Source organism: Myxine glutinosa, chromosome 10, assembly GCF_964187855.1.
Source record: "Myxine glutinosa chromosome 10, kmMyxGlut1.1, whole genome shotgun sequence".
Classification (NCBI taxonomy): Eukaryota; Metazoa; Chordata; class Myxini; order Myxiniformes; family Myxinidae; genus Myxine; species Myxine glutinosa.
In genome coordinates this window covers 12,061,967-12,080,556 of record NC_136270.1, presented here as the reverse complement: position 1 = coordinate 12,080,556, position 18,590 = coordinate 12,061,967, and the positions used below count along the sequence as shown (strand labels likewise).

At 43.4% G+C, this 18,590-nt stretch overlaps 1 protein-coding gene across 2 annotated transcripts in view; it reads left to right on the top strand.

The window, feature by feature from the left end:
- Positions 1–18,590, top strand: part of CDK14 (cyclin dependent kinase 14) — a 298,871-nt gene that overhangs the window by 79,145 nt on the left and 201,136 nt on the right. For both annotated transcript variants that reach the window (XM_078785339.1, XM_078785338.1), the window contains exon 9: positions 11,791–11,884. In XM_078785339.1, the coding sequence (XP_078641465.1) occupies positions 11,791–11,884 (94 nt within the window). The remainder of the gene's footprint in view (positions 1–11,790; positions 11,885–18,590) is intronic.

The following is an 18,590-nucleotide window of genomic DNA, read 5'->3' as shown; positions in this document are numbered from 1 at the left end:
GCCAGGTAAACTGGAAGAAGAGTGAAGCCCTTTGGATAGGACCTGGAGATTGCCCGCCAATTGTCCTACCAGGAGGAGTGAACTGGCAGAAAAGTGGCATTAAATACCTCGGTATTTTCCTCGGAGACAACACCTTTGAGCAACAGAACTGGGTGGGATTACCAGACAAGGTAATGGCAAAACTGGCCCGCTGGAAAGGACTTCTTTTTCAACTTTCGTACCGCGGAAGAACTCTCGTCATTAACAATCTTGTCGCCTCTATGCTATGGCATAAGATGATATGCCTACAATCGCCCGGGAGCCTTCTTATTACACTGCAAAAGAGCATTGTCGACTTTTTCTGGAGCGGGAAACACTGGCTCCAACCCCCCGTGGCATACTTACCACTCACTGAAGGTGGCCAAGGTCTTATTGATATCCGCAGCCGGATTATGGTCTTCCGGCTTCATATCGTGCGCCAACTTGTATATGGAGATGAAGCCCTACTCTGGAGGCCTCTGGCTAACTGCATATTACAGCTTACATGCAAGCTGGGTTACGACTGAGAACTTTTCTTGATGAACCCTCATCAAATCGATTCATCCTTGCTGCCCACCTTTTACCAAGGGGTGATGAACGCCTGGCAAGCCCTGTCCTTTTCCCGTGAAATGGCAACATACAACATGGAAATGTTGATGAATGAGCCCCTATGCTACAACCCCTTCCTGGAAAACAGCTTGAATAACAGGGGACTCGTTCAACGCTTTGTTGATGCCAAGCTGCTGCGAGTGAAAGACCTCATGACAGAGTCTGGGAGCTACCGGCTGAGTGCTGCCGCTGTGGCACAAAAAACCGGAATAAAATCTGTCAGGATCATCTCTCGGTTCCTTCAAGGGATATCCACAACGTATCGTAATACCTGCGAGGAACTTGGCCCTTCCCCCGAGGAAACAGGGGGTGACTTCCCCAAACTCCTAGTCTTCAGCCCGCCACTTAATCTGTCCCCTGGCCTGAACAGCCCTGATGATACTGCATTATCCCTTCCCGCCTTTCCAAAGAAAACTTTGTACAACGCGTACGTTAAAATTTTATACGCAAAAACATTTTCTGGGCACCCGAGGCTTCGATGGCGGGATGTTTTACCCCCAATACCCCCCAATAGCTCCAATTGGCGAAGTTTTTATCTTTTGCCTACTCCAAAGTATGTTGGAGATATTCAATGGAAACTTGTACACTGGATTTTACCTTATAATGTTTTACTGAACCGGTTCTCTACTGCTAACTCTAATCTATGCCCTTTCTGTGCATCCATTGAAACCCTACCGCATATATACCTTGAGTGTGAACGATTGCAACCTCTTTTTACATTCCTTCAGGAACGCTTTGTGAAGCTTGGTTCCCTCTTCAATCACAATGTTTTTATTTATGGTGTTTTAGGACCGTCTTCCCTTAGAAATGTGGTTTTAATGAATTTTTTAATTGGCCAGGCCAAGTTTGCAATTTATAAATCCAGAAAGAAAAAAATGGGAAACGCTTCTGACTCGTCATATGATGTACTGCTCACCCTTAAGGCTCTTGTAAATGCAAGACTAAAGCTAGAGTACCGGTTTTTTAAAATGAACAAGAATTTAACATGTTTTTAAAGAAAAGTGGGTTTTTAATGATGTCATATGCACACTTGATGATGATGATTTGATAATAATTTTTCCTTGAGACCATTTTTATTGTGCTTTGTTTCTTTATGACTGAACATTACTGATTTTTTGTACTCTTGTAATAAAAGGAAGAAACAGTCAGTCTCTCTCTCTCTCTCCCTCTCCCTCTCCCTCTCCCTCCCCCTCTCCCTCTCCCTCTCTCTCTCTCCCTCTTCCTCTCTCTCTCTCTTCCTCTCTCTCTCTCTTCCTCTCTCTCTCTCTTCCTCTCTCTCTCTCTTCCTCTCTCTCTCTTCCTCTCTCTCTCTCTTCCTCTCTCTCTCTTCCTCTCTCTCTCTTCCTCTCTCTCTCTTCCTCTCTCTCTCTCTTCCTCTCTCTCTCTCTCTCTTCCTCTCTCTCTCTCTCTTCCTCTCTCTCTCTCTCTTCCTCTCTCTCTCTCTCTTCCTCTCTCTCTCTCTCTTCCTCTCTCTCTCTCTCTTCCCCTCTCTCTCTCTCTCTCTCTCTCTCTCTCTCTCTCTCCCTTTGCCCCTACCTTTACACCTCACTCGAATATACAGTTGTGGCTAAAAATATTGGCACCATTGCACTTTTTTCAAATATCTTAAAATTTTCTTTAAAAATAAGTTGCAATTGACAATAGTATTTGGTCTCCACAATTCTTTATTTCACTGTTAATATTACAGAACCTTTGTTTTTGATTCAGAACTTAATATATCCTTTTAAATCAGAAAATTAAAAGTGCCTTATCCCAACTGTTGTTTTCAGATCTCCTCACAGGTGTTCAATGGGATTTTCATCTGGACTTATTGCAGGCAACTTCATAACAGTCCAGCGTTTTGTCTTGAACCATTCATGGGTGCTTTTTGAAGTGTATTTGGGGTTATTTTCCTGCTGCAAGACCCATGACCTTCGATGGAGACCCAGCTTTCTAACACTGGGTTGAACATTGTGCTCCAAAATGCCTTGGTAATCTCCTGATTTCATGATGCCATGCACACATTCAAGGCACCTAGTGCCAGAGGCAGCACAGCAACCCCCCGCCCCCCAAAACATCGCTGAACATCCTCTATGTTTGACTGTAGGGAAGTTGTTCTTTTCTTTGAAGGCTTCATTTTGTTTTCTGTAAACATAGAGATAATGTGCATTACGAAAAAGCTCTAATTTGGTCTCATCTGTCGACAGGACATTCTCCCAGAAGGATTTTGGCTTGTTCAGGAGTGTGTTGGCAAACTCCAGTCGAGCTTTCTCAGCAGCGGGTCTCCTTCCATATAACCCCCTTTCATTGAGTTGGCGACGGATGGTGCGAGTTGAAACTGTCATTTCTTGTGTCTGAACATCAGCTTGAATCTGTTTGGCAGTTGATCGAGGTGCTTTCTCCACCATTTGAACAATCCCTTTGCTGCAATCTTCGATCAAGTTTTCTCTTGTGGCCACATCCAGGGAGGTTCTAAACAGTGCCATGGGCCTTAAACTTCCTGATAGCATAGTGTACGGTGGACACAGGAACATCAAGGTCTCTGGAGATGGACTTGTAGCCTTGAGATTGTCCATGCTTGGCTACAATCTTGTGTCTGCCCTTCTCAGACAATTCTCTGGTTTTCTTTCTTTTCTCCATGCTCATTGCAGTACACACAGGGACACAAAACAGCAGAATGACTCCTTTTCTCCATTCAAACTGGTTGAATGAGTGATTTTTATATTGCAGGCACCTGCAACTCACCATAGGTGAGTTCAATTCCAAAGTAAAGGTGAATCACCTGCTTGAAATCTAATTATTTCTAACAACTTCTTAAAGGTGCCAATAATATTGTCAGAGCCATTTTATTGTTTCTGCGTGGAATAAGATAAGATGTAGTCGTTTTTTCAGCTTTTTTGTTTTGTTCCACTGCAAACCAAAGAAATACATTTGTTGATACCAAAATATTTTTTAATTTCAATAATTTTCTGGAAGAAATGGTGCATTATTTGAAAAAAGTGCAACGGTGCCAATATTTTTGGCCACGACTGTACCTACTCTGCACTTTACACATTTGCCCGTTTAAGGTTACACATTTTTCAAATGCAGACCACCCACTCATTGACTTTACCCAACCTTAAGCTCCCCAATCTCATCCCATACTCTCAAAGTTAGGCCTCTTGAAATATAACAACCTGTCACCATTATTTTAAACTTCACATCTCAACAATAGAGTCGCAATTATGACGTTTTGGTCGCTTGTCCCCAGATGTTCTCCCACCTCCACCTCCTATACCATATTGGGATCATTACCTAAAAAGGTTCAACACAGCACACCCCCTGGTGGGCTTTCCTACAAATTAGGTTTCTACAAACTTACTAGGTGCAATCTTGGACAAGAGATAGAAAATCCTCATCTGCTCCACCTTAACCCTATTCCGGAGCCCAATCTATCCCTGGGAAATATATGCCCCCCAGAATAATTACTCATCCCTTATCAAATGCCCTTCTAAATTCTTCATGTATCCATCTTTCCTGCTCTTCCCTCACACCAGGAGCCATGTAAAAGCACCCTACAAGTATCTTACGATTCTTGGAATCTCTAATCTCTATCCACACAGAATCTTCTAGATTAATTCCTCCATAATATCGTCCCTCTTTTTTCTCTCCCTCTCTTTCCCTCTCTCTCTGTCTCTCCATTGTCTTTCATTCAGATTGCCTTTGTTTCTTTCCAATCACACCTATGAACCCTGTAACCTTGATTTCCCATCCTCCAGTTGCATTGCTCCCTGAGCCATGTCTCACTTACAGTAACTATGTTGTACCCCTCGCTATCCACCCTACCTCCCAGCTCTTCCATTCGTATAAAACGTCTTCAACCTTTCCCTTATATTAACCATCTCATGCTGCCTCAACCCTCCAACCACATCCTCAGCCTGTAGTCTTAAAAAGTCCGAATATATTAAGAATTATCGTGAATGTCGCCGCCCCGCTTCTATTGAGCACCTTGCTACCTGTCCGCATACACGCTATGACCATGTAGGGATATCCACATAGTCACAAACCCAAACCCCTCCTTCCTACACCACCACTGGTTAACATCCATCACTCTATTACAAAAGCTGCACTGACTCCCCACCCTTGGCAGAATCCCTGAAAAGAAAAACATTTCACATCCCAAATTCTTCACATGTTTCCCTAAAAACTCATGCTTCTTCAAAGGTTCTGAATAAACGCTTACCACATCACGATGCCCTTCCCCTCCTCCACATACACCATCAACAGTGTTCCTGGCCCACAACCCAACGACACGCCATCCAACATTCTATCAATATCCCCTCTGCAAATACTATTTTTCATATCTTTGTGACAAAATGGAGAATCCACATACATATTCAATACCCCAACTGTGAACAAAAACTATGATTCTGACCTCCCTGCGCCCACCACCCTTATCCTCTGCACTACCATCCTCTGTTAATGACTTGTTTCTTTTCCACTGATTGGGTGGATTACATTTCCATGCCTGCGCTCTCTCACAAACCCGAACTTGGCAATTGCGGTGAGTCTGCCAAACACCCTTCAACATGAGTTGCCTTCATCCCGCAGTGATGAGAGTAGCCTGGTTTACCCTTTTTATGTTGTCATGGTTCTGCAAATTTTTAAAACCTCATTACACTTGTATGCTAAGCAACACACTAAATTATAGGCAGAAAAGGTTGTTGACTTGAGGATAATAGGTCATTAAATGCAACATGTAGCTTATGAGTGTCGAGAAAGCCATTCTTTCTTTGCTGTAGTATGGTACGTGTGCACATTAATAAATGTGCTCTGAAGGTGCCATGTGGCATCATTCACATGGGATTTCAAACAATGTCAGTGGCAACGATGCAGTATGAAAACTTGACAAGGAGAGATGCGATAGATTGTTAAGAAATGTCAAGATAGAGTTTATTTGTAATTTATTTCTTGAGATGTTGAGGCGCATGAAAAAAACCCCAAACTAGAACGGTACTCTTCGTTGTCGCGACGTCGACCGATATACCTCCACCCACATTATTACATTATTATACATACATGCACCAAGTTTGATTGAAATCCCTTCAACTGTTCTCAAGTATCACATTTTAATCTGACATGACCTCTGACCTTTGACCTTTGATGCAGAAATCTAATCAGTTTATCTTTTCATTATAATATACTGTATACTTATACATACTTATACTTATACTTATACTTATACAATATACTGTTTGTCGTTAAAGGCGGCAAAAAGGGTTGGCGTCAGGAAGGGCATCCGGCCGTAAAACATTGCTTCAAAAAGGGGACCAAAAAACAACAACAACCACGGTTCCCGAAAAAGGCCAACCCCCGCTTGCGGGGAAAAATGGCCTCTAAAGGTGGTTATACTGTATACTTATACTAAGTTTGGTCAAAATCCCATCACTGGTTCACAAGTTATCGTGGTAACAGGATTTTAACCGAACATAACCAAAGACCTTTGACCTAGTGACCCTAAAATGTAATCAGTTAATCTTTACCTCATTATACGCACCTGCACCAGGTTTGTCTTGGATCCCTTCAGCCATTCTCAAGCTATCGCGGAAACATAAACCTTTCATGGACAGACGGATAGCCGGACAGGCAATCCGAAAACATAATTCCTCCAGTGACATTATCGGCGGAGGCATAAAAAGTGTTCTAAGTTCAGGTTCCGGTTTGCAATCCCTTTCAAATCCCATTGAATAATGATTGGTATCAGCCTCAAACATTTTGTTTAAAACTGTCTACACAGAGATAAACTGAAATTGAAAGAATATTCCAGAGCACGTAATTCACTTTGGCACCTGATGTGGAGGAAGTCAGTAAGCCATGTGTGGAGTTGACCTTGGATGCTATCGAGGTATTTGGAGAGCAAGGCAGGATGCCAGACTATCGAAAGCTCGAGATATGTCCAGAGAGACGTCCCTGATCTCCATCTCTGTCATTGAGGACCTCTATCCATTATTGTGTGAGTAGAAGAAGCATGTCCAAAGAGGAGTGACCTGAATCTGAATCTGAACATCTGAATCTGAATTGGTGATCTAAGATGAGACCGTTGGAGAAAAAGAAGGATTTCATATCAACTGTGATGATGGATTCCATCACCTTGCTGATGATTAGAAGTAATGTAATAAATACCTCCATAGTTAGGGGGTTCGTTTTTGCACCTTTTTACCCCTGCCACCGACAGTGGACGGAAGTTATGTTTTCACCCTTTTTGTCTGTCTGTTTTCTGCTTGTCTGTGAGCAGGATATCTCAAAGAGTTATGGTCGGATTCGTACAAATCATGGTGGACATGTTGGGTGTGTGACAAGGATGATTTGTGTCGATTTTGGTGAAGATCCGGATCCAGCCTATAAGTGGGATACAAAACGTAAACTGTTCAGCCTGGTGGAGGTATGCGCTCTACCGAGTACTGCTCTCGTTATTTTCTTTTTTTAACAGGTATCAAAGTTCACAATATGTTTTGAAAGGGAAATTTGAAACGGATCGATTTGTCAAATTGATCCACACATTATTGTTGTGTGATTACGAAGATGCTACATATCAATCCTTATCTCACATGCACGATATATTATTCTCCGATCGTCATTGATGTTAAAAAGATCTGCGCATTCGTGCGTATTCATTGTGTGGTGATCTTGCTCAAATCTGTTTATCCCCTACTGTAGACAAAACTATCATATTTTGTAATTGCTCACTAGCTCTACTCAAACTGATCACCACAACTGAGTCTGCTCCATCACATGCAGCTCACCCACACGGCTGGCTATGTTCAGTTTGCCGACTGAACTGAATAGCCCCAATCTGGCTCCAATGTGGCTCCTTCCTGGGGTATAGGTTTGTGCCCCCTCTCTCTGCGTGACTGCTGTGGAAGTGTTGATTGCTTCCCATTTTGGCTGCAATTCCACTGTTGACTCACGTCGCCATCCATACTATCCACATTCTGACTGTAGTTGGCTCTGTTTTCCACATTCACATAACTGGACCCCTTCCTGGGGATTAGGAGACATCCTTTCTTCCTGTGGTCCCACCTTCATAAAGCCTCACAATCACACTGTATCGTATTACAGAGTCTATCCCTTGCTTTATGACGTTACTTTTCCCATTCCAGTTCCCCCGGGTAGCACCTCCATATTTCCAGTGCCAGAATATCAGAGTTTGGCAAACTCGCTTTGAGTGAAAACGATCGTGATTGGAGGATACGTGATCACCTGACCACAAGGCGCCATCTTGTTACCCATCTTCGCCGAGCCAAGCGCTAGGTTGTTTACATCTGTTTGGACTCTTAGTCTTATTTACATCTCATCATCATTATAATTTTTCATTCTGAAGTCAGTTTTGGGATGTGAAAGATGCCGTGCTGTTCAACTTGGTGTTGGTCCAATCAATCAGACAAAGGAAAGAAGATGCATATCGTTTCTGCGTAATCCAGAAAGGAGAAAAATATGAGAAGTAAAAGTTTGTCGCATGGAATGGAGAGCCAACAACAACTCATTTCTGTGTGTGGTGGGTTGGGAATAATTATGTTGTTACGAAAATGAGCTTAGTAGAATCAGAACAAATAGGAAGTAAATAACTTAAATGGTAATCAATCTGCCATGTGAGATAGGACATCTTTTACAGATTCCCTTTCTGTCACGGTGGATCAATGACCATTTAAGGTACATATTCACTTCTTTTTTGTTTTGACTTATTTTGCCGCCACTCAGTATGCTAATTTTGTGCTGAATAGGGTACTTTTGGAATGTTGTATGAATGCTAAATGATGCATTCTGCACATGCGCTCTGTGTGTACACTTTTTCAGTTTGGCTCACCGGGCACTTTTAACCTGCTGCTGCCAGCGCAAAATCTGTGATTCAAATTTTCTTTTAAACATACACTACATGGCCAAAAGTATGTGGACACCCCTTGTAATTAGTGGATTTGACTGTTTCAGCCACACCCATTGCTGACAGGTATATATAATCAAGCACACAGCCATGCAATCTCCAGAGACAAACATTGGCAGTAGAATGGGCCGTACTGAAGAGCTGAGCTCAGTGACTCTCATCGTGGCACTGTCATAGGATGCCACCTTTCCAACAAGTCAGTTCGTCAAATTTCTGCCCTGCTAGAGCTGCCCCGGTCAACTCTAAGTGCTGTTATTTTGAAGTGGAAACGTCTAGGAGCAACAACAGCTCAGCCGCGAAGTGGTAGGCCACACAAGCTCACAGAATGGGACCGCCAAGTGCTGAAGCACGTAGCGCGTAAAAATCCTCTGTCCTCTGTTGCAACACTCACTACTGAGGTCCAAACTGCCTCTGGAAGCAACGTCAGCACAACAACTGTTCGTCAGGAGCTTCATGAAATGGGTTTCCATGGCCGAGCAGCCGCACACAAGTCTAAGATGACCATGCGCAATGCCAATTGTCAGCTGGAGTGGTGTAAAGCTCGCCACTGTTGGACTCTAGAACAGTGGAAACGCGTTCTCTGGAGTGATGAATCACACTTTACCATCTGGCAGTTCGACGGACGAATCTGGGTTTGGCGGATGCGAGGAGAATGCTACCTGACCGAATGCATAATGCCAACTGTAAAGTTTGGTGGAGGAGGAATAATGGTCTGAGGCTGTTTTTCATTGTTCCGGCTAGGCCCCTTGGTTCCAGTGAAGGGAAATCTTAACGCTACAGCATACAATGACATTCTAGACGATTGTGTGCTTCAAACTTTGTGGGAACAGTTTTGGAAAGGCCCTTTCCTGTGTCAGCATAACAATGTCCCTGTGCACAAAGTGAAGTCCTACAGAAGTGGTTTGTTGAGATCGGTGTGGAAGAACTTGAATGGCCTGCACAGAGCCCTGGCCTCAACCCCATCAAACACCTTTGCAATGAATTGGAATGCTGACTGCGAGCCAGGCCGAATCGCCTAACATCAGTTCCCGACCTCACTAATGCTCTTGTGGCTGAATGGAAGCAAATCCCCGCAGCAATGTTCCAACATCTAATGGAAAGCCTTCCCAGAAGAGTGGAGGCTTTATAGAAGCAAAGGGGGGGGGGGGGACCAACTCCTTATTAATGCTCATGATTTTGGAATGAGATGTTTGACGAGCACATACGGGTGTGATATTTGGGTGTCCACATGCTTTTGGGCAGCTTTTAGATGAAAGAGTGGCTATTTTGAGATGGTAACCAGAATTGTTGTTTCTAAATGCATGGCGGACTTATAGAAATTTAGGAATACGAGAAATATCCATGAAAGAGAGGAATCGGGTTCCTATAATTTCCTATGAATACAATTAGCTAGCAACAGGCATGGTAATAACACACAGACATATATATATATATACACACACACACACACACACACACACACACACACACACACACACACTTTTCCTTTCACCAATAGATGCAAATATCTAGTATATTTTTTCTTGTGGTCCTGGAACCAAAAAAAACCTTTTATAACAGCCCTCACAGCCCATACAACTTCCATTCCCACCCCCATCCCCTCGACCAAACATGATTAATGGTAAATATCATCATTTTGAACTTATCCTGTGTATCGACAAGCCCTAGCTATGGCCTTCTGATCAGTGTTCAGAAGCACGAAGGTTTGGTTAGAACACATACTGTACACACATGTACGAACCGTTGGCCTTTCATGGGCACACATTGCCAGGGTTTTTTTTCAATACAAACTGTAACATATCAACTTTTGGACAAGTTGATCAGGAAGTTCTCCAACTGTTTTGTTGTGCAGAGGCACACCGCTTTCTTGCAGATATGCTTACAAGTACTTTTGGCTTCTATAAAAGTGTTTTAGTCTCATTCTACAATCCTTATGTGGCAGGCATGAAATATTCGCCGTGATTTACTTCATTGTAGTAGGAGTTTCTGTGCATGCGTACCAAGCAATCTGGGGGAGGATTACCTCATTTTAAAGTCGTGTATTTAGTGATAGCATTACAAGTACAATCAGGGCAATCTCTTCACATATTTAGAATCTACGTTATGATAATGCATGTAATATATCATGATCCATTCATGATTCTGTGTGGTCCCATATATGCAATAATCTATAGTAATAAAAGAGAAATTGTGTGTGGTTGTGTGCTCTCGCATGTGCGTGTGCCCAATAGAGAGTTAGTTATTTTTATTGTGCAAGGGAATTTTTTATGATTTTTGTCATTCATTGTCAGTCTTCATGCACTTGACCAACCATTTTAGTGTCTCATGCCTGTGTCGTTTTTCAAATTAATTTATTATCTCGTAATGTGCATGTGCCTGCTGGACTCCATAAAAACGTATCCCGTGCATTGCTTGTTTTGGCGTTTTGATAAATTTTAACCCCCGGGGATTGATAAATCCCTGGGCGTTCAAATTGAGATTAGAAATCTTGATAATCGTCATGGGATTGGCTCACGCACGGAATAAGATCGCTCGCCTCCACTAGGCTGAGAGATCGCCTGCAAATCGGCTTTAAGTTGGCCATCATCAAAGCACATCGCTTCGACGTGATGGGCCATACAAGCGAGCACCCCAACAACGTGACAAAAACCCGAGTCGGCTGACGGTCATAACTCGAGGTTATAATTCAGACCTTTGCTTATTTGTGTGGACCCCTTTGGGAGTCCCCCTGATCCGAAATCTAAAAATCTAAGACCGAGCAGTCCTGCGGACCATTGAGTAGAAGGGCTGCATCGGGTTTCAAAGCAATTGGTTGGTAAATAAGGGACGAGTAGAGATCCAAAGTTTCGGCGAGTAACCACCCTGGGAGTCACCATGATCCTTCATTGAAAAATCGAAGCCCATGCGATTGTGCGGACTACTGTATTATATTAATTTGTCAAGGTCCAGAAAAATCAGCCAGGTGATACAGGCGGAGTAGCAAAATTAGCAAAAAGTTAACAAACAAAATGGCGGATGGACGGACATCATGACCCATTTTATAAGTCATCTCTTCGAGATCGAGATGAGACGACCTAATAATATAAAATAATTAGTGCAATTATGATGCGATCTCGTAGTTATTTGTTTTTCAGTCGAAGGCCTCTTTAACTACTGCTGACAGTTCCTCAAAACCTTAAATGGGATCGGTCATTTCCAAAAGTAAGTGACCATGAAACTGATTTTTTGCAGTGTAGTCTTTTGGACATGTGACTGTGTTCCTGCAGGGGTGTCGGCTGCATTTTTGTGGAGATGATACAGGGTTCACCTGCCTTCCCAGGGATCAAGGATGTGCAAGATCAGCTGGAAAGAATCTGGATGGTCAGTGACACCATGTCATCATGCATAACTTGCTATCCAGTGACGACCATTATACCAATGTAAAGTGACATTTTTCTCCATGCAATGCGATTTAAAAGCATTATCTGCTAAGTGTACTTCATAGCCACTGTGTATCTTGTCCATCGACTTCTGGAAGGATTTTGATGATTTTTCTGATGTGAAAGTTGTCAGAAAAGAGCTTACCCAAGGATAATGTCATCCTGCAAGCATCCAATCAGGATCAAACGTGTCAGGTGGAGTACGTAAGCACTGCATGAACCTTGTTAGTGTTAGGAGATAGTCTGGCAGGAGGCTATCAGCCATATGCCAGTTAGTACTCATTCTAAGTGCAAAAACGTGTTTCGGCCACAAACATGTTTGTCCGTCCTGGGAGACGCTATGTGTCAGCTATCACTCGATGTCAGTGCAAAATCGAGTTTTGGCCACATACGAGTTTGCCCGTCCTGTGAGATGTCATGTGCCATTTAGCATTTCTTCTGAGTGTAAAACGAGTTTTGGCCACAAACGTGTTTGCCCGTCTGAGGAGACACCAGGCGCCAGTTGTCACTCGTGCTCAGTGCAAAAACGAGTTTCGGACACATACGAGTTTGCCTGTCCTGGGAGATGCCATGTGCCAGTTATTGCTCGTTCAAAGTGCAACAACGAGTTTCGTTCGGCCACATAGGAGTTTGCCTGAAGTGGTAGATGCCATGTGCCAGTTATCACTTGTTCTAAGTGCAAGAACGAGTTCTGGCCACGTACCAGTTTGCCCGTCCTGGGAGACACCAGGTGCCAGTTATCACTCGTTCTAAGTGCATCGTGGCGGCCGGACTACGTAATGAATCACGTGGTTTGGCCGCCATATTGTTTTAAGAGAAAAGCCTTAAAGACCACTGAAAACCCTTTTTCTCCGAAACGGCTTAACATATTGAAGCCAAACTTTACAAGCATGACCACATACCCATGATGAACAAAAAGTGCAGGGTTGCTGACGTTTTAGGTCACATGGTTTTGGGAGCTATAATTTTTTGAAGCATAAACCTTTAAAACACATGCCCTCCCTCATTCTTGAACATATTGAATGAAATCTTCAGAAATATGTTCCCATGTCTGAATGCTTAAATGGTCGTTTGGAATTTGCAATAAGTGCATGATTTTTGTGCAACACGTTTGCAACCTGATTTGGCAGCGATAAATAATAATTAAGTGGGAATCTTAAAAAACCTTCCATCTCTTGAACCACTTTATTGATCAACGTGAAACTTTAAACTAATGTACATATCTTCAATGGGAATAAGTGTTTAAAATTATACCATGATTGGTTGTACCGTCTGGAAAGTAGAAGTTGTTTTTCTGTGAAGAAGAAGAAACTGGAAAGTTTATCTTCGCCAGTCATGTGACTTTTCAGTGTATCTTTAATTATGATGAAAGTGGGGTTGTATCAAAGCGGGGTTGTATCAAAGCGGGGTTGTATCAAAGCGGGGTTGTATCAAAATGGGGTTGTATCAAAGCGGGAAGGCGGAGGAAACCGGTCATCACTGCCAGCAGTTATAAAGTGGCTGTTCTAGTTATATTTGTTGTTGTCGTAATGGAAGATATGACTGGTGCTTTATCCCTGCATCCTGCATTTGTAGCAGTAGATGGCGATATCGTACAATGGACTGATTTGTTGGACGTTGTGGAGTTAAGTGTTTGCAGTTGTTGATAACGTAGTATGAAGTGTCTGTGGGTGTTGTATAATAATCATATACCGGATTTATTTTCAGGTATTGATTTCTGATTCACGTCTGAGTTGATATAATTTTGATTGGAAACATATAACCGGTCCACTGTACAAAGGTCTGACAATGTTAGGGGCTGTCTACCTACTGTATGAGAAATTGTTCAACACGGAATGGATAAAATGGACAGAAAATGGGATTCAGGAATGGAGAATAAGGATGAGTTGAGAAATAAGAAGAGAGGTTTAGGGGAGTTGACAATAACTGAGAGATAGGGTAGATGTTAGGAGGCAGGAGTAGAGGGAAGGTGAATATAGGTGTCATCCTGGGTGGGAGAAGGTTAAAATTCTGCTATTTTGCATACATCATCAATAGTTGACTTTTTAACCGTGCTGATAAATTTCAGAGAGAATTACTTTCAGTGTACTGAAGGGGTATTGGCCATAAAGTGTAATTCATGTCGCGGCGGGTATAAGTCGGGATGGGACGGATGTGAGTGTGGGTGGTCGTGGGGGTGCGGGAGGTGGTTGGGGGCATGGCAAGTGGCTGGTGCAGGTGTAGTGGGAGGTGGTGTGGCAGATGCGTGCAGTGGTGGGAGCTGGGTGTAGATGGGTTTTGTCAGCGATGAAACTATGAAATATGTGGATTCCTCATTCAGCAGCAATGATCGGAGACGTACAAGTTTGTATTGTTTTGAATGAGCAAGTGTGAGGTGATATTGAAAAGAGGTTGGGTGACGTTGTGTCGGATCATGGGATGAAGGCATTGGGTGTGGTACATGTAGGAGCAAATAATACAGGGAAAGTTTACTTGGAGGTACAAGATGTTGGGTAGACAACTGAATGAAAAGGATTTGTGGTGCAATTTTTTCTGGTATTCTTTTGAGAATAGTAAAGTGAAGAAAAATTCACGAGCTGAGCAATAGATGCCAACCTATTGTTACCTTCGCCTTCAAGTTCAACAATGCCAACTCCATTACACCTTCAAGTTTGTCTCACCTAACAGTCTTGTGTTGTGTTGTGTATATTTGCCTGTATATTTTGTGTGTGTGTGTGTGTGTGTGTGTGTGTGTGTGTGTGTGTGTGTGTGTGTGTGTGTGTGTGTGTGTGCGTGTGCTCCACCCAGAGCCTTCGATCATGTTATACAAAAAAATGCTTGGGTAGAAAAGGCAAGATCATCTTCGTAAGCAAACTTACTGCCGCTGACACAAGGCATTATGCTCACACGCATATTGAAGAGGATTTGAGCTATCTCATAGATGAGGAAGGACTTTTAAAGGAGAGCCAAATAAGAGTGGAGGATGTGACAAAACAGCTAGGAAAGCCAAGAGAAGATATAACCTGGGGCATATAATATGTAGAGACAGTGATTCTCTTTGATCACAGAACACAGATGAAATTGTCGGGAGGGGGGGGGGGGGGGGGGACAGAATATACAAATTTGAGGAAGAACTAGAATGGCACTCAGTAGAGAGCATACCTCCGCCAGGTTAACAGTTTACGTTTTATATTCTAGAGTAGGCCAGAAAATCACATTTAATCAAAATCATCCGTCCACAACTTTTTGAGATATCCTGCGATATGTTAGTTTTAACCCTCTCTAAATGGTGAATAATCACTTAAATTTTTTAATAATTGTCATATCCGAATCCATATTCAGATCTTCACCAAAATCGAACCGATTAGTCCTTGTCACACACCCAACATGTACACCAAGTTTCGTCCAAATATGTCCTCAGCTTTTTGAGATATCCTGCTTTGAGTTACCAAATACAATTCGATCTAACAATCTCTGGAGAGCCCAGTCATCTGAGTTCCAGCATCTGAGCATCACTATTGCAACACTTTCCGAGGTTTGGAGACCGGATAGTGGTGATATTATGGTGGGTGGCTACACCTACTACTGGTCTGGTCACTGTGATGGTTACCATTCCCAGGGAGTTGTTATAGCTGTGTCCAACAAGCTGACTCTTATGGTAATCGAGGTAACACCAGTCAACGAGTGTATTAGGAGACTGAGGATTTGCCACTTTGGGTGTCATTTCCCTGGTCTCTGTATATGGTCCGACTGAGGCAGGATGATCTCACTGAGAAGGGGACATTCTATTCTGTGCTCATGTCAGTTGTTTATCAATGCCCCCAGGCAAGATACTCTTCTAGTCTTGAGGGAATTCAATCCATCGACTGGCACTGAGAGATGGTTATGAGACATGTGTTGGTGGTCTTTAACCAGGAACCAGAATAGCATTAAATTCCTTGACTTTGTTGTGGACTTAGGGTGGCTGGTTCATGGTTTCAGCAACCACAGCCATGTTACTGGACTTGTGGAAAATCTTGGTGATGCTGGTGATGTGGAAACGGAGAGTGGTCATGTTCTCATTGATGGTCGCTGAAGGTTGCTCCAAAACTGCAGGGTCTATGGGAGAGCGCAGTTCCTCAGTACCGATCACAGGCTTCTTGACATGGCAACTCTGAAGCTGTGGCTCAAATCCAAGAGAATGGAACCATCACAGCCTAGGCTGGATGTTGGCATGCTCAAAGTTGAAAGGGTAGCAGACGAGTTTGCGAATGGGTTGAGTGGGTAAGGGATACTGGATAAGGCGTAAGGCTTCTGGGTGGTTTTCTGAATGGTTGTGGAGTGGTTTCAAGACTACCATCCTTGATGTTGCCAGTGGGGTGTCTTGTAACCCACCATCAGGTGAAGAGGAACTTTGTCTTCCAAAGGAACACTGGATACCATTGACCAGTGTTGCAGGGCCAGGTTTAATGGCAGAACTGAGCTCAGACATAAAAATGCACATTCACTGAGGGCAGACAAGGATGTCTATTTGCGAGGAATCTATGAAAAGATGGAGCATCACCTGTGGTCAGGTGATTCTTGTCCTGCTTACAGAGGAATTGGTGCATTGCATTCCTCCAAACCTGTCCCTGAGTTAGAGTGGAGGGTGGTGAGCTCTTCACAGTGGAATCTGAAGTGAATGCCCGCTGTGCCGGCTACTTTCAGCGGCTTTACCAAGCTGCCCCACCAACTATTAAGTTAAATGTCAGGGTGCTACTATCCCTATTGCTGACCCTCCAATCAACTGGAAGCCACCTTTGTTTTTGGAAACACAGGTTGCAATGAACCCGTCGGAAGGGGACAAAGCTCCTGGGGTCTATGGCATCCATGCTGAACTTCTCAAGGGTAGTGGAAATGTTGTAATTGTGCTGTTGCTTGCCAGTGGGTGTATTAGAACCTACCGTCAGGCGAAGAATAACTTTGTCTCCCAAGGGGCACTGGATACCATTGGCCAGTGTTGCAGGGCCAGGTTTGATGGCAGAACTGAGCTGACGTGTAAAACTGTATGTTTACTGACGGCGCAGCACAAGCATTTCTGTACTCTGGAGCACAAACATAATCTAAACTGACTGGAAGATGGGTCTTGTTGTCCCTCTTTAGAAAGGGAAGAGTGATTGCCGGGGGTGCAACAACTACCGATGGCTGATGCTGCTCTCAGTGCCGGGCCAAGCTTGCTGTTGGCTTAACGGTTAAGTTGGTTGGACAATCCCAATTTAGGACCAATTTAGGAGTTGGGGTCCCAATTTAGGACATTATTATCACACGTTTCATTTTGTATTACCGGCCTTCCGTTTAATAAAGCCGGCGTTTATTTTTGTACATTTTAAATCCGCCTCGGTTTGAGTAAATTTGCAGGGTGAAGACGCCTGAGCGGCCCATACAGGTGAGTCGGTATTCTTCTTCTTCCTCACGTATCATCCGCCATCAATTTGAGTTGAACGCCTCCATTAAATGCTCGTTTTTCATCCGTGGCTTACTCTCAGACTTAACTGAGAGCAGTCACAGGACAATATCTAGCTGAGGTGAATCATTTGGGAATGTCGAGATCTCTGACCTTTATTTATCAGCTGATCCAGTCATCTGACACATCCTTACAGGGGCCCTCAAGTCACTGAATGAGGAGTCAGAGCCAATATGAATGCGGGTCTCCTGGGTCAAGAGTGAGGTCGAGGCTTTCAATGACATTTTGGATGCTTCTATCTTGTCTGTACCTGTCTGTGGCGAGGATGTTCAGGTCTCAGAGGGATTCACTTACCTTGGTAGTGATATTCATGTCTCCGCATGTTGTGAGATAGAAGTCAAAAGACATCTGGGCCGGGACTGGGGAGTCATTGATTCACTGGACCATGGGGGTATGGCACAGTCTTTGCCTATGCAGGAGGACAAAAGTTTGAGTCTTTAAGTCCTTGTTGCTTCCAGTCTTGCTGTACGGATGTGAGATCAAGACTCTGACCAAGGATCTGAGAGAAAGACTTAACTTCTTTGGAGAATTATTGGCTATCGTTAGTTGGGCTTTGTGTCTAACAAGCATTTACTGAGAAAGACAAATCAGATGAGATTTGTTACTTGTATATTCCGTGAGCACCAGCTGCGCCTGTATAGACATGTGGCTCATTTTACTGATTCTGATCCTGCTCACCAGATTCTCTCAGCGAGGGAACCTCATGAGTGGAGGAGGCCAATGGGCCAACTTTGTGGTTGCAGCAGGTTTATCGGTATCTCAAGGAGACGGAGATGGGCCAGCATTCCTCCTGGGGGATAGCCAGACGGAGGTCCCTGGAGTACCGGCGGAAAGTGGATGTGGCAACGTGTTGTTCAGGCACATGCTCCCATGCATGACCTGAGCTGATTATTCCAACAACTGGGAAAGGTAAATCAACCTCCTGATTATATTGTGAAGGCTTTTCACGGAGTATTCAGGTCAATGAATATTCAACAGAATAAAAAAACTTTGCTGGTCTCCTTCCACCAGAAGAATCAGCTCAGTTCCATCTTGTTCATAAAAAGGTATTTGGTATTTAATGACAAATTAATAATCTTGAGTTATACTTGACCAATTGCTAAATTGACTGCTAGATAAATTGGTCTTCAAACAAAAGATGGACATCAAGGTTCAAATTATTTCGATGAACTGTTGAATATGAAAA